The 22,959-nt window shown below is 39.8% G+C and overlaps 1 protein-coding gene across 2 annotated transcripts in view; it reads right to left on the bottom strand.

Moving 5' to 3' along the window:
• Positions 1–22,959, bottom strand: part of LAPTM4B (lysosomal protein transmembrane 4 beta) — a 140,835-nt gene that overhangs the window by 41,904 nt on the left and 75,972 nt on the right. For both annotated transcript variants that reach the window (XM_038390753.1, XM_038390751.1), the window contains 2 exons: positions 14,740–14,838; positions 4,955–5,050 (listed from right to left, as the gene is read on the bottom strand). In XM_038390753.1, coding sequence (XP_038246681.1) covers positions 4,955–5,050; positions 14,740–14,838 — 195 coding nt within the window. The remainder of the gene's footprint in view (positions 1–4,954; positions 5,051–14,739; positions 14,839–22,959) is intronic.

The following is a 22,959-nucleotide window of genomic DNA, read 5'->3' on the forward strand; positions in this document are numbered from 1 at the left end:
CGGTTAGGCTGCTGAAGTGCTAAGACCACTGCCTACCATGCTGACCAACAGCTCATTATTTTCTTGAATTTGGCAGTCATCTGTATGTATCCATCTATTTTCTCATCTTATACTTAGATTGAGAGCGCTGTGCAAAAGAGACTGTCTTTTTGTTGTGTTTGTACAGCACCTAACACAATGGGGTCCTGGCCCATGACTGCTATTATTTCATTAGAAAGTGACACCTCTGATTTGCTGGCTTAGTGGCAGTACTGTATGCACCAAGATACTGTGGGGGCTGTCACATATCTGGGATTATGTTAAATTACGCAGAACATTTCAAATCAGGATTTTGGTAGCTGTTATGATCCATGCCCAAATGATCCACACCTGTTGCAAATTTGGCATGTGGTCTAAAATCTAAACTCAGTGCACTGGGTGCAAATCATTAAATAGTGCAGGGATGGGAGAAAAGGCACCATAAAGGAATTTAATTTAAGGAGCACGTTATTCCTCTGAGCAACATTTCATGCCAAAAAACTAGACAGAGGCCAAACTGCCCTCTTTGTCTATCGAGGTGGATAGGGAAAAAAATCTGTGGTTTAATCAATCTTTCCATTGTATAAATCCCTGTAGGACTTTGGATCCAAAATGAAGGGGGGAAGTGGGGCATTGCTGCAGAGGGCTGAGAAACAGCAGAGAGACAGAGGACCTCTCTGCAGGTGGCCCTGGCTTTGTGGGGGGGAAGGGGAGTGGGAGGGGCCAGGGAAGGGGACAAATAGAATCTGTGGTTTCCAGGGACCAAAACCCAGTCCAGTTCACGGAACAAACTCCAATTCTTGTGGAATGATGAAATAAACTCTGCTAGAGCAGATCTACAGACGTTTTAGCTATTATACACAAATAACGTGAATAGAGGACAATATGGCCCAAAAAAAAGTAATTGTCTGATTAACAGACAACATTGTATGTATGATATAGTATCTATACATTCATGCACCAGTTCTTCTTAAAAAAAACAAAACAAAAACAAAAAAACACTTACCCTTTTGGAAACCCCATTACTCTTATATAAAAGTCATGGTTAGCTATGGCCAAATTTGATGTCACATGGCCCCACTGGAGTTTCTTGATAAAATGTGTAAGGTTCTAAATCTCATTTAGAAAAGAGATTCATTACTTCACAGTTTATTTTCAATGACAGCAGGACTGTGGATGAAGCCTCCATCTCATTAGCTACAGTGAAATTTAAGAGTTAACAATAAACAAAATGAGATGCTCTAAGTGTTCAAGACTATAATTGGGACCTTAGACATTTTGCTCTGAACAACACTAACTTGAGATATTGTCCAGGTTGGCAAAGGAGATAGATTAATCCAGCCTGCAAAATTGTTTCCATTACACTGCCTTGCATTTCCTACCTGATGTAGAATACTGCTCTTTTGTCTACAATGCGCTCAAAGGAACTAGAAGGGGAAAAATAAATCAAAGACTGCAGATATGGAAACAATATGCCCCAATGTGTGCATCTGGCACATCCCATTCATTGTCCATGATGAATAGGAAGTTCATTTGTACCAGCTGGCAAAGCTTGTAAAGGTACGGATTTAAACATTTTTTATTAAGTGAGGAAAATTAGACAAATGTAACTGTAATGAAAATAGAGCTTGAGGAATTGTCATTTTCCTAATCTGCTTTGTATATGATATTTAACTGTGCATATGCACCTTTCCAGTGCTAAACCAATGTATGCCAAAAAATCAATTAATAATTTGATTTGTACATTTGGGGGTCATATTCTGGTTTTGGTGACCCCACATACAATCATGGCCTTTCTTCTGAATTCAAACCTAGCTAGAGTGTATTTTAAAAGGGACTTATGACTAGAGTTTGTTTGAACAGGGTTTATAGGCACTTCAGCCAGTGAGTATCTCTGGATCCCTATTGTCTCCCTATTGTCACCTTGATATGGATGGAATAACTGTCTTCCCCAGGAAGTACTCAAGAACATTGTCATTAAATGGAAATATATGTCATTAAACTGCAAGTCTCAGACAGATTTTCCAGAATTCAGAGAAGGCAAAATATTTTCTGAAATCTTTGGTCCAAGTCTTAGAGGATAGATAAAGATGAGGATAAATTTATGGGTAATTTACCCACTTCTATCAATGAGACATCTAAAAAAAACTCAGTTTTGCCAATATTTGAACTGGTTAGAACAAACCATACTCCTTTGTCTCAATCTTTCTTACTCTCTCTAAAATATAAACCTCTTTTTTTAAAATGGTAAGCATAATAATAAGCAATCATGACAACTGTAGGTCAAGCACAATACTCTCTCCTTTTTGATGATTTATTCTTCTATACTAAGGGATATTTTAACACTGGGGACATTCCAGAAGCTGGAAGAAAGCTAATGTTGTGCCAGTATTTAAAGAATATTAAATGGGATGAGGCAGGTAATTATAGGTCTGTCAGTCTGTCATCCTGGGCAAGCTAATGGCACTGCTGATACAGGACTCGATTAATAAAGAATTAAAGTAGGGTAATATAATTAATGCCAATCATCCTGGGTTCATGGAAAATAGGTTCTGTCAAACTAACCTGATATTTTTTTGATGAGATTACAAGTTTGAGAAAAGTAGCAGTGTTGATGCAATATACTTAGACTTCTGTAAAGCTTTTCACATGATACCACAAGACATTTTGATTAAAAAACTAGGAAGATATAAAATTAACATTGTTGTTTGCAGTACTGTAGCCATATTGGTCCCAGGATACAAGAGACAACGTAGGTGACTTAATATGTAGTTCGAAAACTGGGTGCAAGGAGCAGGGGACGCTGCAGTCCTGGCCTGGCAGACCAGAGACTCCCACAAGGCTGCAAGGACGAGAACAAGGTCCGCACTACAGGGGAGATCACCCTGCTTCTAAATGCTTGGTCCTCAAACAGGAGCCATTCAGTAGCAGTGTGCCTCCCCCCGGGGCCAGGGCTCAATCTCCTCCTCATGGCCCTGGCCAGGAGTCTCTACCCTGCCCTGCCAGGGCCACAGCCTTCCCCACACCTTGCATCTGCAGGGATCCAGTGTCCCTGGCCCTGTAGCTGTGAGGGAGCTGTGACACAGAGGTCCACTGGTGGTTCACAACCCTAGGTCAGCAAGCCTGACAAACTCACTACACCTAACACTTTGCTGTACTAGTGTTTATCCAAAAAGTGTCTTGTAAGGTATCAAATGAAAGCCGGTGACACACTTGTCACTAATACCACAGTGAAATGTATGTATTAACACTACATGAAGAATTATGGACACTTTAAATTCTTAAAAGCATAATATCAGTAACCAAACACAGGAAGAAACAGGTTTTCTTCCAGACAGGAGGGAAGGTAGTTCTCTCCCTGACTCTAATCAACCCCATTACCGAAGCATCTAAGATTTAAACCCTACTGATGTATTGTATGAAATTTACATTAAATTACAACTTCGTTCGTTGACACGATTTACATTTTTATCCTGCTTTCACGGCAGATTCAGAACATGCCGTTTTCTTGTCCTTTTCCCTTGAGAAGTTATTGGTAAATCATTTCAATAGAAAAAGGTAGCCCTGGAAACTGAACTCCTCTGCTTCCCGGGACCAGTGATGAAGCAGATGGTTTCAATGTAAGTTATATAAAGCCGGTGTGACTAGAGTTTCAATGTTAATTCAGTTTGCAGAATCTTGCAACCAAGACTTTCAATGTGGTGAATTATATATTTTGCAGCATTTTAAGTTGAGTTACAACTACCTAAGGACTTCATAAAAGCTATCAATTTTTCTTCCATGCAGAGCTTCTGGTTTTACCCAATGTAGGTTCCAAATGCATTCCTCCCACTTTCATTTAGCTTTCAATAAACCCATAACTGAAATGTTCAAAATTCAGTGTTGTCAACTCATGATTTTATCTGGGTCTTGCAATATTGAGGTTTTGTTTTTGTTTTTTTAAGTCCTAGCTCTTGAAGACAATGAATTATGTGAGAATCTCAGCTTCCGTTTTAGATAAATAGTAAGGTTCAAGTCCTCATGGCTGCACAGGAAAGCTTGAAAAATGTAACTCAAGTTCATCCTAAAGGTTCTGAAACCAAATGACAACCCCTCAGCTCCAACTTTATTTTATTTTATTTTTAAGTCTCACAATATTTAAACCACTCAATTTTGGGAGCCTGTATTATGATCTTTGAATATTTGAGGTTGGCAATATTGAAATTTCATTAGCTGGATCTGCCCTCCCTTCCACCCATGCAAGCCTAAACAGGCCAAACTCATCCTGGTGTAATTTCAAGGATTAAATTGCAATCCCACTTCACTTAAAAGTCCGTGGAGTTACATCAGAGATGACTTTGATCTATTGACCTCAGTGGGATAGCTTGGGTGTAACAAAGCAGAATTGGGTTCCAGGTGTGCAGTATCACCACAAAAATGTCATACTATGCAGAATCAGCAGTGTCGAGTTACCCATTTTTTTTTGCTCATTGTAAACATAACTGAATGAATAAACAGCACATGGAGTGCTTCATATCTTATAAATGTAGCACTAAATTATTGCAGAAAGAACTGACAACTTCCTGTCCTTTATAGTCCAGACTTGTCTGCTAATTTATTTCAACATAGTCTTCATTCTACTCAGTGTTCTTACAATTCAAAAACAACATTCAAGTCATACAAATGTCATACCTAATTCTCAGTTGCTGAGCACCAAATCACAACTATAGTATTTTGCAGTGGTGTAGATACACACATACATCGCTCGGAGCTATGTAACAAACACTCTCCTCAACAGACTGATCTGCTTCACCATGAGTTGGAATTTCGATACAAGGACGTTGATAATATGTGTTTAGTGGACAAAGACGATAATTGAGAATTTTGCATTAAAAGGTTAAGAAGCTGTCAGTAACACTGAGGAATGGTAAAACAAAACGTTGAGAGACATGCTTACCGCAGTGTCATTGGTGGCAATGTACACCAGCATATCAGAGTTGTTTTTGCCATTAATGTACCGGTAACAGTTCCACACGCAGCTAATCAGATAACCCTGCAAAGAGAATGTGCTTGTTATTACATACAGAAAATAGGAAATATACATTTTTTGAAATATATATATATATATATATATATATATATATAGTTATGAAAATCCCTGAACTCTGATTGGCTAAAAATGGTCCTCAACCAATCAGAACACAGGATACATAATTGCTAAACTTTACATGAGAAAAAGGAAAGGAAAGAAAAGACCACAAAAAAAAGTTAAAATCATGTTAAAAAAATCAATAAAATGTCACTTTTGCTTTAAAAATATTTTAAACTACTTCTGTCTTTATTGTGTCCCTCTGCCACACATTCTTTACATCTCTTGTGGGGTTGGAAGTGGTCATTTCACAAGATTCTAAATGATTTTTTTTCACGATGCATATTGGAAGGGTTCTTATTCAGAATCTGGCCCAAATTAGTTAACCTTTATTACTGAAAATATTAATTTGTTATAATATTACAGATTAAACAATATACTTCATTTAACAGAATAATAGTTTCTATGTGGTTTCAATTATTCTTACAGATATTTATATATTTTTCAGTATAATAAAAGCCTAATATTAACTCACTAATAATTGTATCCTGAGCTAATAAGCTTCTTGCTTTTGCCCTTGGAGTTTATGAAGGTGAGAATATGGATCACTGCCTTGTAAAGAAGCAGCAGCCTCCTGTTATTTGAATAAAGCAAAACAAAAGATGCTCTAGAGATATCAAAGTATATACTGAGGAATTTGATCTTTCCGATGATTAAATACTAAGTATTTCAGTAGCTTTGCATGGTTTAACTGTAGGTTTTATGGTTTCAGAATTCAGATACTATGATAATGAGTGCAGTATAAGACTCTATACAGAACACAGAACAGAAGTTCTGTAAAGCTATACAAATTTAAGAGCTGACATACTGGTTCAGACCAATAATCCATCTAGCCCAGTATACGGTCTCCAACAATGGCCAGTACCAGAGCTACTGGGAGTGTGTGGAGAACAGGGCAACCTTGGGGTAATCCACCACCTTCCACTCCCACCCTCTGGCAGTCAGAGGATTAGGGCTACCCCAAGCATGGGTTTGCATCCCTGACCATCTTGGCTAATAGCCATTGATAGACCCGTCCTCCATGAACTTATCTAGGTTGTTGTTTGTTTGTTTTTTTTTAAACAGTGTTATACTTTTGGCCATCACAACATCCCATGGCAATGAGTTCCACAGGTTAACTGTACATTGTGTGAAAAAGTACTCCCTTTTGTTTGTATCAAATCTGCTGTCTATTAGTTTCATTGCATGACCCATACTTTTTGTATTGTGGGAAAGGGTAAATAATTCTCTGATCACTTTTCCCCATACCAGTCATGATTTTATAGACCTCTAAACACTTATTCTTGCTTATAAAAGAGTGTTGTCTGTACAGACTATTCATTTGGAACTCTATTTTTTAATTTCTGCTGTCAAAATCCAAATTCACAGGTATCCTCTCTTGATTCCATAATATCAAACAATACACTACTTTTTCACAGATGAAAGTTTTTTTGGAGTTTTAAGCAAAGCTGGTTTTGACCTGGTTAATAAAAATGTGTTTAAAATTACAGTATATGTTTGATATTATTCTGTAGGGTGTTAATCACTTACTCAAGTCAGCTCTGCTAATTTTTACTTGTTTAAAGCAGGAGCTGTTTCTCAGGCTGATGGGAGTGCCGTAATTAAAGGGGTCACCAGCTAGCATACAGCAAGCAATTGGCTACTGGAATGTTAACCCACACTCATTTGAGAATATAAGCAGCTGGCGTCATTTTACTGGCCAAGAGATTTGGACACACACATTCTTGGCCAGCTCAGCATTAGTAATGGAAATTCATTTTGCCCACAGTACACTGAAAGTCCAGCAACTTTTCTTTAGATTTGTTCTTAAAAACTCATTTAATATTTATGCTGAAGCATCATTAGATGGAGTCACTGACCTATTTACTAATTCTTCCCTCCTCGCCCCCTGAAAAAAAACCTGGACTGAGCTTTCAAACAGAGCTTTAAGAAATGTCACTGGACAGCATAGTGAATTAAGACATTAGTCTCATCTCTGGAGACCCACGTGAAAGGAATTCAATGATCTCAATCTAGCCCATCCTTAATGGTATTTATGCACATCACATACCAAGCTGCACACATGCATGCACCCCCATCCAGTAGCAATGGTAACCTTTCCTCAGAAGAGGTACAAGAGTCAAGTCACAAGGGTATGGCAAGATAGTTCTTCCCATGCACCTTTATCCTGAGTGTGAAAACTTGCACACTGCCCGATGATCTCCATTTCAAGAACATCAAAATTCATTAAATTCCATCTTCATAAAACTTTAATAAACCCCCACATTAATTTCTATTTGCTAAGCAACACAAATCACAATACCACCATGGTACTAGGCAGCATAAAAGATTAGCAATTCCTATTTCTTAACTGTTTCAGTGCCATAGGAAGAAATACAACAGACTTAATGGGTACCTATACGCAGCCCAGGGCAGCAAGTCTCAGAGCCTGGGTTGACTGACCTGGGTTTGAGCTATGGTGCTAGAGACAGTTGTGTGGTAACTGGGGTTCAAGCTGGAGCTCAGGCTCTGAAGCCCATCCTGTTCCCTAGGCTTCAGAGCCCGAGCCCAAATGTCTACACAGCTATTTTCAGTGGTGTAGTGCGAGTCCCACAAACCTGAGTTTGTCACCTGGGCTCTGAGATTCGCTGCAATGGGCTGCCAGTTACTGTGAAGATGTACCCTGAAAGGGCCAAATACAATCTGCACTTATATCTATCTTGTGAGCACAATATAAATACACATTTTCAGACAGTAAGGTGGCCAAACACTCCATAACCAAAAAATCACAAAGCAAAGCTGTGCTGACTGCAAAGGATTAATATGATCCAGTGGTTGGGTTTTACAAGGTTTCAGTTGCATTTGACATGAAAAAGGGCTTCATCTGTTGGCCCAAAAATGCCTACATAATTAAAATCTGAATTTATCTTTAATGAAAGTAACTTCCCATGCTTTAGAGAGGCTCTGCACGCCTCGTGTTCCCACTGCAGTACACCCAGAAATGTCTGTGGGTTAGCAAACTTAGCAATTAGAAATCTCATTAAACCTCTTCCTGCAAGCCCTGTCAACCCCACCCTCCAGAGTTAGGGTGACCAGATGTCCTGATTTTATAGGGACAGTCCCGATTTTTGGGTCTTTTTCTTATATAGGCTCCTATTACCCCTCACCCCCATCCCGATTTTTCACATTTGCTGTCTGGTCACCCTCCCTAGAGTTCTCCTAGGGTACGAAGATATAGAGAAGAGTTTCATATCAGGGCTCAGGGATGTATACATGTAACTTACAGGAATACTCCCTAGTGCTGAGATCAGCTTATTCTAATTTTTGCATATTTTGCAGAATATCTTTTCTGTTGTCTCATTTGCAAAAAAAGAAAACTAGAGCCCAGGCAGCTGAAGAGCACTCAGTGCATCATAGGAAGAGGGGTTGGAAAGGTGGTTTTCTGCTACCTTTGTGCTCACCTGGCTCAGTAGTACACCAAGCCAGCCCCCCAATGGAAGTTAAAGCAGTCTGAATGATTTTCCCATAGAGTTCATCATGGCAGCTGGACATTGCCAGGAAGCCATGGCCACATTCTCTAAGCCAGCTGAAGGGAAGAGTGTGTTTTAGAAGCCATGATTCTATGCCATGGGAGATTCCCTCCATACTCAGATGAGTGTGCCAGCTTAATAATAATAATAATGTGCAGAGTAACCCAAACACAGGCGAGAATCTGGGCTTGGGTCTTCATGCAGGATACAGTGGTATTTTGTTGCTGTAGTACACTCAAATGTCAAAACTAATGTTTAATCATTAATGTATAAATACTAGTGCCAGGCGAAACTTTCGGCTGAAATTTTCTTTGCGAACTGTTTCAATTAAACTTCTCCCACCCTCCACCCAAAAAAAAAAAAAAAGAAGTCAAAAGTTCCATTATGGCATTTTTGAAATGTCAACTTTAGATGTGAAACTTTTGTTTCCAAATTTCTTTCAACTTCATTTAGAGATTTTTAAAAAGCTCAGAATTGAAACAAAAATGTTTCATTTCATGTTGAATGGTATGTTTAATTTGACTCTAAATCCATTTTTTCCCCCAATTTTTCAGAACTGCCAGCAAACAGGGGAAAAAAAAAAATAAAAGTCAGTTATTAGCACACCTCTAATAAATACACATATGGTGCTGGATGCCTTCCCTTGGCCAGATGGGAAACTCCTATAATTTTGTGGTGTCTAAAGCCTGGTCTCCACTACAGACTTATATTTGTATAACTACATTGCTCAGGAATGTGAAAAATCCACACCCTAAGCGACGTTATACCGACCTGACCCACCCCATGTAGACAGCGCTATGTCGACAGGAGAGCTTCTTGGGGAGGTGGATTAACTACACCGACGGGAGCAGTTCTCCCATTGGCATAGGAGCATATTCACTTACGTGCTACAATGGCATAGCCACATCAGTGAGGCTGTGCCAATGCAGCGCTTCAAGTGTCTATTTGCCCTAAAGCTGGTTCTCTGTTTGGAGAGATTAAACATCTGAAGTAGTACATTTCTGGTGAAAACTGAAAGCCAAAAAGACTATTGCTTTGGGGTTGTTGGGTTGCTGTCAAATCTATGCTAGTTTATAGATTCATAGATACTAAGGTCAGAAGGGACCATTTTGATCATCTAGTCTGACCTCCTGCACAGTGCAGGCCACAGAATCTCACCCACCCACTCCTATGAAAAACCTCACCCATGTCTGAGCTATTGAAGTCCTCAAATCATGGTTCAAAGACTTCAAGGAGCAGAGAAGCCTCCCTCAAGTCAACCATGCCCCATGCTACAGGAAGGCAAAAAACCTCCAGGACCTCTCCAATCTGCCCTGGAGGAAAATTCCTTCCCGACCCCAAATATGGCGATCAGCTAAACCCTGAGCATATGGGCAAGATTCACCAGCCACATACTGCAGAAAATTCTTTCCTGGGTAACTCAGATCCCATCCATCTAATATCCCATCTCAGGGGATTTGGCCTATTTACCCTGAATATTTAAAGATCAATTACTTACCAAAATCCCATTATCCCATCATACCATCTCCTCCATAAACTTATCAAGTAGAATCTTAAAACCAGATAGATCTTTTGCCCCCACTGCTTCCCTTGGAAGGCTATTCCAAAATGTCACTCCTCTGATGGTTAAAAACCTTAGTCTGATTTCAAATCTAAACATCCTGGTGGCCAGTTTATACCCATTTGTTCTTGTGTCCACATTGGTGCTGAGCTGAAATAATTCCTCTCCCTCTCCTGTATTTATCCCTCTGATATATTTATAGAGAGCAATCATATCTCCCCTCAACCTTCTTTTAGTTAGGCTAAACAAGCCAAGCTCCTTAAGTCTCCTTTCATAAGACAAGTTTTCCATTCCTCGGATCATCCTAGTAGCCCTTCTCTGTACCTGCTCCAGTTTGAATTCATCCTTTTTAAACATGAGAGACCAAAACTGCACACAGTATTCTAGGTGAGGTCTCACCAGTGCCTTGTATAACGGTACTAAAACCTCCTTATCCCTACTGGAAATGCTTCTCCTGATGCATCCCAAAACCGCATTAGCTTTTTTCACAGCCATATCACATTGGCAGCTCATAGTCATCCTATGATCAACCAATACTCCAAGGTCCTTCTCCTCTTCCGTTACTTCTAATTGATGCGTCCCCAATTTATAACTAAAATTCTTGTTATTAATCCCTAAATGCATAACCTTACACTTCTCACTATTAAATTTCATCCTATTACTATTGCTCCAGTTTACAAGGTCATCCAGATCCTCCTGTATAATATCCCCGATCCTTCTCCGAATTGGCAATACCTCCCAGCTTTGTATCATCTGCAAACTTTATTAGCACACTCCCACTTTTTGTGCCAAGGTCAGTAACAAAAAGATTAAATAAGATTGGTCCCAAAACCGATCCCTGAGGAACTCCACTGGTAACCTCCCTCCAACCTGACAGTTCGCCTTTCAGTAGGACCCGTTGCAGTCTCCCCTTTAACCAATTCCTTATCCACCTTTTGATGTTCATATTGATCCCCATCTTCTCCAATTAAACTAATAATTCCCCATGTGGTACGGTATCAAATGCCTTACTGAAATCTAGGTAAATTAGATCCACTGCATTTCCTTTATCTAAAAAAATCTGTTACTTTTTCAAAAAAGGAGATTAGGTTGGTTTGGCACGATCTACCTTTTGTAAAACCACCTTGTATTTTGTCCCATTTACCACTGACTTCAATCTCCTTAACTAATTTCTCCTTCAACATTTTTTCCAGGACCTTGCACACTATAGATGTCAAACTAACTGGCCTGTAGTTACCCGGATCACTTTTTTTTCCTTTCTTAAAAATAGGAATTATATTAGCAATTCTCCAATCATTTGGTACTACTCCTGAGTTTACAGATTCATTAAAAATTCTTGCTAAGGGGCTTGCAATTTCAGGTGCCAATTCCTTTAATATTCTTGGATGAAAATTATCTGGGCCCCCCAATTTAGTCCTATTAAGCTGTTTCAGTTTTGCTTCTACCTCAGATATGGTAATATCTGCCTCTATATCCTCCTTCCCATTTGTCATGCTACCATTATCCCCAAGATCCTCTTTAGCCTTATTAAAGACTGAGGCAAAGTATTTGTTTAGATATTGGGCCATGCCTAGATTATCTTTAACCTCCACTCCATCCTCAGAGTTAAGCAGCCCCACTTCTTCTTTCTTAGTTTTCTTCTTATTTATATGGCTATAGAACCTTTTACTATTGGTTTTAATTCCCTTGCAAGGTCCAACTCTACTCGACTTTTAGCCTGTCTCACTTTATCCCTACATGTTCTGACCTCAATTAGGTAACTTTCCTTGCTGATCCCTCCCATCTTCCACTCCCTGTATGCTTTCTGCTTCTTCTTAATCACCTCTCTAAGATTCTTGCTCATCCAGCTTGGTCTACAACTTCTTCCTATGAATTTTTTCCCCTTTCTTGGGATACAGGCTTCTGATAGCTTCTGCAGCTTTGATTTAAAGTAATCCTAGGCCTCCTCTACCTTTAGATTCATAAATTCTTCAATCCAATCCACTTCCCTAACTAATTTCCTTAATTTTTGAAAGTCAGCCCTTTTGAAATCAAAAACCCTAGTCGCAGATTTATTTTTGTTAATCCTTCCATTTAGTTTGAACTGAATTAGCTCATGATCACTTGAGCCAAGATTGTCCCCTACAACCATTTCTTCTATGAGGTCCTCGCTACTCACCAAAATTAAATCTAAAATGGCATCCCCTCTAGTCGGTTCAGCAACTACTTGATGAAGGAATCCATCAGCTATCGCATCTAGGAAAATCTGAGCCCTATTATTATTACTAGCACTGGTCCTCCAGTCTATATCTGGGAAGTTAAAGTCTCCCATGATCACGCAGTTTCCATTAGTATTTACTTCATTAAAGACATTAAAAAGGGCTCTATCCATATCCAAATTAGATCCCGGAGGTCCATAGCACACCCCAAGCACTATCGTAGGAGAGGCTTTACTAGTTTTCTTCCCCAATGTAATTTTTGCCCACACGGACTCTGTCTTATCCATTGCATCGCTTCTTATTTCTTTACATTCTACCTCACCATTGATATACAATGCTACTCCACCCCCTTTACCTTTGTTTCTGTCTTTCCTAAACAGCACATACCCTTCAATACCTGTAGTCCAGTCATGACTACTATTCTACCATGTTTCTGTTATTCCTATAATATCTGGTTTCACTTCCTGCAGCAGTAGCTCTAGTTCCTCCATTTTGTTACCTAGGCTCCTCGCATTGGTGTATAAACATCTTAATTTTTGCTGTTTGGCCTCGCTCACATTTTGTACCCTATTAGGCACAGTCATTCTACAGCCAGTATAACCTATTAAACTAGTATCCACACCGCCCTCGCTCCTTATATACATTCTCCTACCCATTGCTGTATCCTTTCTTACTTCATCTTCTTCCCTCTTAATGCTAAAATCTGGCGTGGAGATTTTCTGGGCATCTCCCATCCATCTCCCCCTAATTCCTAGTTTAAAGCTCTCTTTATCAGTTGTGCCAGCCTCGATCCTAGAAGTCTATTTCCTTCCCTACTCAGATGAAGTCCATCCCGAGAGAACTGTCCTCTGTCCATGAATGCCTCCCAGTGGCCATACATCCCAAAGCCCTCCTTATAGCACCACTGCCTAAGTCATCTGTTGACAGTCATAATCTTGTCACACCTTTCTTGGCCTTCTCTAGGAACAGGAAGGATCCCGCTAAAGATCACCTGAGCCTCAATTTCCTTAAGTGTCTTCCCCAGCCTAGCATAGTCTCCCTTAATACTTTCCAGCAAGAATCTAGCCGTATCATTTGTTCCCACATGAAGGATAATTAGGGGATTCTTTCCCGCTCCCTTTAGGATCCTTTTCAACCTCAGGTCTACATCCCGTATCTGAGCACCCGGAAGACAGCACACCCTTCTATTCTCTGGATCAGCTCTAGTTACAGGCCTGTCTATTCTTCTCAATAAAGAGTCCCCGATCACATAGACCTGCCTTTTCCTGGTGACAGTCCTATTCTCCAGTCTCTCCCCTGTTCCCTCTGGCTGCAAGTTCTTTCCATTCCTATTTTCCCTTATAATCTTCTTCAACCCATCCTGTATCCTCCTGGGGCTCATATTTGGTGTAGTCTCCCTTGACTCTTCCCCTTTTCCTATAGGACTAGCCTCTCTTCTCTTCTTCCTTACCCTTCCACCTTCAACAAGTACCTGCTGAGCCCCTTCTTCATTTTCCAACTCTGCAAACCTGTTCCTAAGCTCTATTTCTCCTTCACTAGCCCGTCTTTTCCTCTGCCTAGTTCTTTGAGTCACATGTTTCCACTGACCACTTTCCTCACCCAGTCTCTCCTCAAAATTCCCCAGCCCTGCTTCCATCTGTGAGTCTGAGCTTTTCCCTTCAGATACCTCATATCTTTGCTCCATCATCTGCTCAAACCCCTTCCTAAACTCAACCAGACTTTCCACCTGCATCTCCAAACATCGGATCTTTTCCTCCATCAGCTCTATCAGACGACATTTCATGCAGAAAAAACTCTTACCGGTTCCCCCCTCCAGGATCGTGTACATACCACAGCTTCCACATCCAGTCATCCTCAATGTGTCTTTCACTACATGAGTCACTCCCACAGCTGCCTCTGTATCTGTCATCTCCTTCCCACCTAAATCCTGTTAATCTGGGAAGCCACACCAAAAAGACCACACACACCCCAGCAAAAGCAAACCCCAAACAAGCACCACAAGCCAAACTCCCCTGTTTAGAGCTCTGTTTGCTAGCTCCTGTGCCGCTGCCTGACTGGCTGGCTACCTTTATAGGGCCCCTAGTCAGAAGCCCCACCCCCTAAGCAGGGCTCAGCTGCTCTCCCAGCACAAAGCCCCACCCCCTAAGCAGGGCTCAGCTGCTCTCCCAGCACAAAGCCCCACCCCTTAAGCAGTTGTAAGTAATGTCCCACTGGTCATTGAGCCTTGTTAAGTCAACAAAATACAGTTGTTCTGCAGAGAAAGGGGGAGGGCTATTCCAAAGACATTCCATATATAGAAGATGAACTTTATACACATGTGCTCACCTTGAAACCCAGAATGATGCTTATAAAGAGTAGAATAATCACAACTAGACAAGTAGGATTTACTGCCATGATCTCTTCCTTGTAGGGAAAATTAGCAGGCTGCAGAAACAAAAACATAAATAAAACATTATAAATCTCTTGAAAGATTAGGGAGCCATTCCCCAGGCTCTTTAATTAACAGCTTATGAGAAGCCAGTTAAATCTGATAGCTCTTCTTTGGACCTGTATTTTAGTTTCTGGCACATCTGGATACAATAAGAACTATAATGATATCTTCATACTTCAGAAGACAGGACAATTCAATGTAACATGCACATCTTAATGAAGAGAAAAGTGGAGGGCTGTTTCAGGTTTGGGGTTTCTTTGTTTTTTTGGCCTGTTTGCCTTATAACTAACCCAAGGGAGAATGGACAGAACTTTGACAGTCTGCCATCACTGGCATTCTCTAAACTTCCCAAAGTCAGAGCAAGGTTTGCAAAGAATAAATCTCACAGTGATAGCATCTATTCGCTATACCTCAGTTTCCTCATCCATACAATCAGATAAAAATACTCTTCTTACTTCATAGGAAAACTGCTGTTAATGAATAAAATCTTACATTTGAAAGGCACTTTAAGATCATTGGACAAAAGAAGTTAGAGTATTTTTATTATCTGCTGCATTGTTTTAACATAAAAAAAGTGGAAAGCATCAAATTATTCTGAAGCATTGCAATGTGCAATTTGCAACTGCAGTTGGAGTAAGTCTCTACTTACAAATGAAATCATTCTTTACAAAAGAACTTCACTCAGAGGACTTCACTGTAAACCTCTTCTTGTACACAACAGTTTTGAATACCCTTCTATTTACATTTTCATTAGCCCTGTCCTTCCCCGAGGCATTAAATGAACCAAATTGTTCTGTCAATTAATCTGGATTTACACCAGCGTAACTCCTTGTTGTTACTTAGAGCAGAATTTAGCCCTGTGTCTGAGGAATTTCTTTTTTGTCATCAGCTGTTTGTGAAAAGTTTTCTTTATTTAGAATGTCCATGAAATGTTTGTAATGCTTAAGATCATCAGATGGTACAACAGATTGGAAGTAAGTGCTACAGAAATATATTTTCAACTCCTTGAGAGATGTGTTTTTATTCTTTCATAGAATTTCATAACTAATGTTTTGATCACCCTATTTTCATTATAAAATTTCCTGTTTCTTGCAGAAGTCTAGCTAAATCTAAAATTAATTGATTCATTGCCTGCAGAAGAATTTACTAAACAATATGCTGTTTCACACAATATCCTTATCGCAAACACAATGAAAGTACAGTAGAACCTCAGGAGTTATGAACACCAGTTACAAACTGACTGATCAACCACACACCTCATTTGGAACTGGGAGTACACAATCAGGCAGCAGGGACAAAAAACGTATAGAGTACAGCACTATATGAAGCAAAAATGACTAAAAATAATAAAGGGAAAGTTTAAAAAAAGATTTGACAAGGTAAGGAAACTATCTGTGATTATTTCATTTGAATTACCGATAAGTTGGTTAAAACTGGCATTTTTCTTCTGCATAGTAAAGTTTCAAAGCTGTATTCAGTTACTGTTCAGTTGTAAACTTTTGGAAGAACAGCCATAATGTTTTGTTCAGAGTTACAAACATTTCAGAGTTAGGAACAACCTCCATTCCTGAGGTGTTTGTAACTCTGAGATTCTACTGTAGTTACTCAGAGACCCAAAAGGAGCTAGAAGTGTGTTGATAAGAAACCTGATGAAAAACAAAGAAACCTTACAAATAAATAAATAAATAAATAAATTAAAATAATGCAGAAACTTAAAAGATTTCATGCCATGGTATGTACTTCAGGACTACAACTGTGGGGTCTTGTACTTTGTTAGATAGTCTAACCCTTATTGGCTGCTGAAGACAGACTTATGAACAGTTACAATAAAACTTCCTGAATATAATTTCTTCGCTACTGAACTTGTACTAAAAACAAAACAAAAACTAGAATCAATTTGTAACTGAAGTGAAGACTCAGACTGAGGACACTTCTGTCATGTTAATCTCTCTGATATCAGAGAACCTCTGTCACAGTTCTGAAATTGGATGTGTGTCAAGTCCATATTTTGTTCAAACCCAAATGGCATATATCCAGAATTCAGCAGGGCTGGAATTTGTTCCTCTGAAGGAAAGAGAGAGGGTAGGGAGGTGGGAAAAAGGAAACGACCAATAAAGTTCCTACTTGTTTAAAGAGCAGGAACATCTGCTAGAGCCATGAACCATTAGCTAGCCAAGTTCAACAGCAGCAGGTGCTATTCATCAGGTCCAGGCTAGTCTGAGTTTCAGTCAATAGAAATTTCAGATTCTATGGAATTAACAGAGCAAGCTACAATAAGCATCAATAAGTATAGAATAGGTGATTTTTTGAAGAGCTGAATCTAATGGGAATGCTACAAAATGAGTCAGGATAATTTCTTCTCAGATGACATTTTTCCCATTGTTTTGACTATAAAGCCTCAGGATGGACTTCCGTAAGTCTCCTTCCACGTGAGCTACTGTTAGGGACACCGGGCATGGCTGCGAGGTAACTCAAGGGGATGGAAGACCACGAGTGTCGAAGCCCCCTTGCTCTAGGCCCAGATGGCCCCCCCTTCCCTTTTCTGCCCGGAGATACTCACAGCAGTCACGCTGAGAAGTTTGCGACTGTGTATTGCAGGCACAGACTTACTGGAGCAAGATTAGGTCAAGCAGGACAGGAATGTTAGATAATGCTGAACAAACAACTCCATATATGGAGGAATAGATGAGAAGAGGAAAAAGGGGAACTGGCTGGTATACCGGATTGGCTATATGGATACTCAGGGCAGCTTGCTATTGGATAAGTATGCTAAAGAACAAATGTATAAAATATGTGTAACTGCTTGCACTGGTGTGCAGGATTTGAGATTGTTGTCTTCCTGTACCGCTTGAAGCTTCAAATAAACTTTTCTACTTCTCCACCCCGTTGTGATTATTGGGCGACGCACACCAGGCAATGAATCCAGCTGTTGCCTGCCTCGGGCACTTGGTGCCTGCAACACTACTACGCCTCATACAGGTAAATTTGAGCTCTTTGGCAGCAGTACTGTGTAGTCAGCTCTTTTTCAACACCTCCCGATTAGTGAAAAAGCTCAAGCAATGCCCCCACTTGGTAGTCCCACATGCTCCCTATGATGAAAAGGCTATTTGAAGGCTGACAGATAGCACAAGATCAACAGGTCAACCTGGGAGAAAAATATTGTGTTGCAACAAGACTACAGATAGCACCAAGGTCTCCATGTACGGAAGGCAGGTATGGGGAAGAGAGATATTTGTATGTTGAACGGCATTATTCTCAGCTAGAATCATGACACTGATGAAGCATGTTATACAGGTGATACAGTTAAAGACTGAATTAATATGTGAAAAGACCAGAGGGCCATATTTTTATGCTCAGTAATGAGATAGAAAGCAGAAACATGATGAGACTCAAAAGAAATTCAGCCTATCACTTTGACTAATGTTACCTTTCCTGTTGTCCACACTGGGATTTTACCATTGCCAGTTCCTTACCACCACAGTGCAATTTGCACTGGCAGGGTAAGCCATATATATGCAATACATATCCACACTAGGGCTTTCTAGTGGTGCAGCTACACCAGTAATTGAAAACCCAGTACAGAAAAGGCCTGGGAGACAAGTTTCAGAATAAGAGCTTGGTGGGTGCACAACTGATAGGGTAGAACTCCGGGGAAGAAAAATGTCAAATGTTATACAAGGTTTGACTTGTCTGTAGCAAAAATTAATTCACAAGTGAATTTGCAGCTGGATATTCTATTTGTGCATTAATTAAAATGTGGCCTGTGAGAAGTGTTTGCATGTTAAAAGCATAATGATGTTTTATTTATATAGCACCGTGGGCATTGATAGCTTTGGCATCTGTAAGCAGTACTCACTTTAAGGATGAAGAAGTTAGGTGATAAGCGTATTTTAAGAACTAATGATTTAAAATTTATTTTATAAACTACAATTGCAACAACCTCCCTTCCATCTCCCCCAAATCCCTTACAGAGCCAAACTTTTATATTTGCCCCCAATTTTATAACTCAAGAACTCCCATGTTTAAATATGGAGTCAATTCTTCTTGAACAGCTATAAACCTTGAAGTATAAAAGTCCATTCGAATTTAACAGAAAAAAAACAGGTTTTTATAGGGTTTTTTAAAGTCGTGCAATGATTTCAATAGATAATTACATCCCTACTTTAGAATTCTATAAGATGACTAAAAAAAAATCTAAGATATTTTCTATTTGATTTAAAGGTTTTTAAGAGTAAATTCTATCTATTGTTTTCATCCCTATTATATCCTATAGGACTTTCCTGTAAGGATTTATAATAAGGTGCCATGGGTACTCCTTTTCTTTTTGCGAATACAGACTAACACGGCTGCTACTCTGAAACCTATAATAAAAGCTGACAGCCTTAACTGAAGTGTCACAAAGCAACAGTGAAACTATGTAACACACTTGATTTGAAATGTACTATTAAATTAGCTGATGAGCTTTACCATTTCTATACATTAGTAAAAACCAAGCTTGGATATGTTGTTTTCAGAATAGCATGTTTCCGTGCCTGTGGCTTAATTTATTACGTATACTGTATGAGATGATAAAATTAAACTCAATCTTCTAAGGTTTTAGAAAGTACATGCATCAAAGCTTTAGTGAGGATAAAGAAAAGGAGTATGCATTAAGTCAAACTATTTTAAATAATTATTATTACAAGAAATAGGGTGCTGTTTGTTTTAAAAGTCAATACAAGTACAAATTTAATATCAATTAAAATAGTCTCTATTAAATAATTACAGTGCTAATGATCAGGGTGTCTAATGTAGGTTAGAACCATCAGTTTAAGGCTGACCACCACCATAGAACATTTTAAATCATTAGATTTGTGGTTAGACTAACTACTTATTTTACATAATTCTTTGTGCTGTGATGCTCTTGCAATTTATGGAATATTTTAAAGGATATATTTGTGTGCAAGTATATGTGAATGACAACAGGTTTCCAAAGGTACCCAAACTGCTAAAAAGCAACATTCAGTACAGGTTGACATCAGAAAATTGCAAAGTACATGTGGAAACAATGTCACATGTTTCAGATACATGGTGATGTTAACAAAGGACCCACTTCTGTCACCTCCTATGTCAAATGGTGCCTTATTCCATGCATAATTCCATGGAAATTATTTGGAGCAATTATATAGTAAGGTCCAATTCAATGTGCATAAGGCTGGTAGATCTATGCCCAACGCAAGCAGATTTAACAATCCTGCATGTTCAGAAAGAAGCAAGGGAAGAGGTGAAGCTCAGATGGGCTGGTTTTTGATCTACCAGTGACCATGGGCAGCAGAGAATTAGGAGTGCCATTTTAATAATGTCCTTGGGTTATTGCCAAAAATTCTATTAGCAGATGTGTACATTTTTCCAGATGTCTATTACTAATGTCTCTCCAAGGATTGTCCCTGAAAGAGCTGTGTTTCACACAGCATCACTCCCCCATCCCTTTACAGTGACACCATAGTGACAAGTGCCATAAAAATGCCTAGAAGTAAATACACAAACCCTAGTCCTTCACCCTTCTTCCACCCTGAGGTCTTCCCAGGCTTTGGCCAAAGGGATCTGGCCAAGATCCATTCTGGGCTTATTTATAAGTTATCCTGAGGGACAGTTCTTAGGGTACCCAGAACTGTGAGTCACCTTGTTATTCCTCCCCTGTCTCTGATGAGAGGGAGACTTGCTTGTGCTTAGCTGGGTGTCAGATCCCTGACACCACCAGCATATTAGCCACCCAAGCACTCTCCTCTGGGCTATGCCAGCCCTTGTCTTGCAGGTTAAAAACAGGTGCACCCTAATCCCCAAGCCCTTTGAAATGTTCCTCTGTGATATCCAACCCCTTCTTCCCTGAACACTGAAAGAAATACCAGTTCTGCTGCCAGTGGTCAGGATCAGCTCCTAGCTTAATATCATAGCACTTATCTGTTGATACTGAAAACAAGGATAAGATTATTACCAAAGATTCAAGGCTAATGGAAAAAAATGTTACATATAAAACAAAAGTATAACATGCTTTGTAGAGACTAAAACTTAACAGGCTAAACTCCTGCCTAAAGAAGTTTCTCACCCCAAATGTCCTTTGTGGCATATCAACGAAGCCTGGTTGTGATTCCATTTTCATAGCTGTAATTGCACTGCCCAACTACTGCCTAGGTGCAGGATAAAGGAGTGTTTTTCTTGCTTTCTACTTATATTTCCCAAAGTTCATGGTTTCTACCTCAGTCAGGATAACCCCCTCTCCAGTGTGCTGCTTCCCTGTTGATTTCACATCCATTAGTTGAGTTTGTATGTACATGGGGCTTCCACTGCTTATTTACGTGTCGACCGAGAGGCTGGTGAAAAAAAGACATCTTTAGTCTAACAGAAGGCCTGTTTGTTAACTCTGCCTTGATAAAATCTTCAGGAGCATATTTTCAGTATAAATACACAACTTCTTGTATATTATCTGTTCATACTTTCACAGCAATACTAACAATCAGCGTGACCCTGGTTTTCATTTAAGACCTCACATGGCATTCTTTGGTGAACCAGAATGTACGTACCAGAATCAGGATATTCTTGGAACCCCTTTGCCAGTTGGCATTGAAGGGCTAGTTCTTAGAGTCAGACTATTACTAAAACCTTTCTCCTGAGAGTTGTCCATCTCCCTGAAAGAGCTGAATTCCTAGCAGCATCACTCCCTACATTTACAATGACACCACAGTGATAAATGCCATAAAGATGCCTAGAAGTAAATACACAAAGTCTAATCCAGGGGTTCTCAAACTGGGGGTAGCGCAGTTATTACATGGGAGGGCGTGAGCTGTCAGCCTTCACCCCAAACCTCGCTTTGCATCCATCATTTATAATGATGTTAAATATATTTTAAAAGTGTTTTTAATTTACGGGGGGGGGGGGGGGGGGAGGTCACGGTTGCACTCAGAGGCTAGTTATGTGAAAAGGGTCACCACTACAAAAGTTTGAGAACCACTGGTCTAATCCTTCACCCTCCTCCCACCCTGAGGTCTACCCAGGCTTTTGGACAAAGGGACCTGGCCAAGATCCCTTCAGGGCTTATTTATCAATTATGTTGAGGGATCACACTGTGCAGCATGACTCTCACTCTCACCTCCAGGAGACAAAGGTATTACTTACAGTTTTATTCTAACCATAATGCTAAAAAAATACAAAATTTGTCTAGTAAAAATATGAAGGAGAATAAAAACCTTTGATAAGGTAACCTTCACCTCTCCCATTTGCTTCTGCATGGTCAGATAGGATTATTTAATCCATTCAGTTTGGGCACAAATCTGCCAGCCTTACGTACACTGAACTTCACTAAGCAAGTACTCCAGTTAATTTCAGTGAAACTACTCACAGAATTAGGTGCAACTATAAACCAGCACTTCCCATTGATAATACCTACCATTAACACCACAATGTAATGTTTGAGCCAGAACCTGTTTTAAAGACTTTGTATCCACCTTTTCTAAAAAATTGCATCAATATTTTGCCAGCAGGTCCATCAGCTAAAAACGGTCCATGGTCTCCCTTGCAAAGAGCAGACAATGTTAACAACTAGAGTGGAGTTACTTTCAAAATCCTATTGCTGTGCCTGTATGCTTTGTGGGAGTGCTCCAGAGAGCACAGTATGCCAGTAATCTGCTACTCGCACTGATACCCTGATCATCTTCAAAGTCCTGATATTGGTTTTATAGCCCATAGGCTAGACCCCTGCTATGTCACGGCACTGCAAAGGCAATAACTGTCTAGCACACTAGGTTTAACAGAGCCCCAATATAAACCTGAGGTAGCCAGAGGTTAAATCTCCTCAACCGCAGACCAAGGCTCTCAGAGGAGATCAGGAAGTATTCAGTTCTTCCCATTTTCAGGTCACACTGTAAGACTTACCGCTTTGCCACAGCATACCCTAGAGAGCCAGAGTAGGAAAAAATCCAGCTGTGTTCAGGAAGCAGCCAATGATCAGACCAAGAGCAGGAGGGAGACATTGTCTGTCCTCCTTGATGGTTCTTACTGTGTTTATATCCTTGTATGACACATGGGCACTATATAGGTGCTTTAGAAATGAAGAGTAGACTACAGAAAGAAGGTTGCTG

Source organism: Dermochelys coriacea, chromosome 2 (genome assembly GCF_009764565.3).
Source record: "Dermochelys coriacea isolate rDerCor1 chromosome 2, rDerCor1.pri.v4, whole genome shotgun sequence".
Classification (NCBI taxonomy): Eukaryota; Metazoa; Chordata; order Testudines; family Dermochelyidae; genus Dermochelys; species Dermochelys coriacea.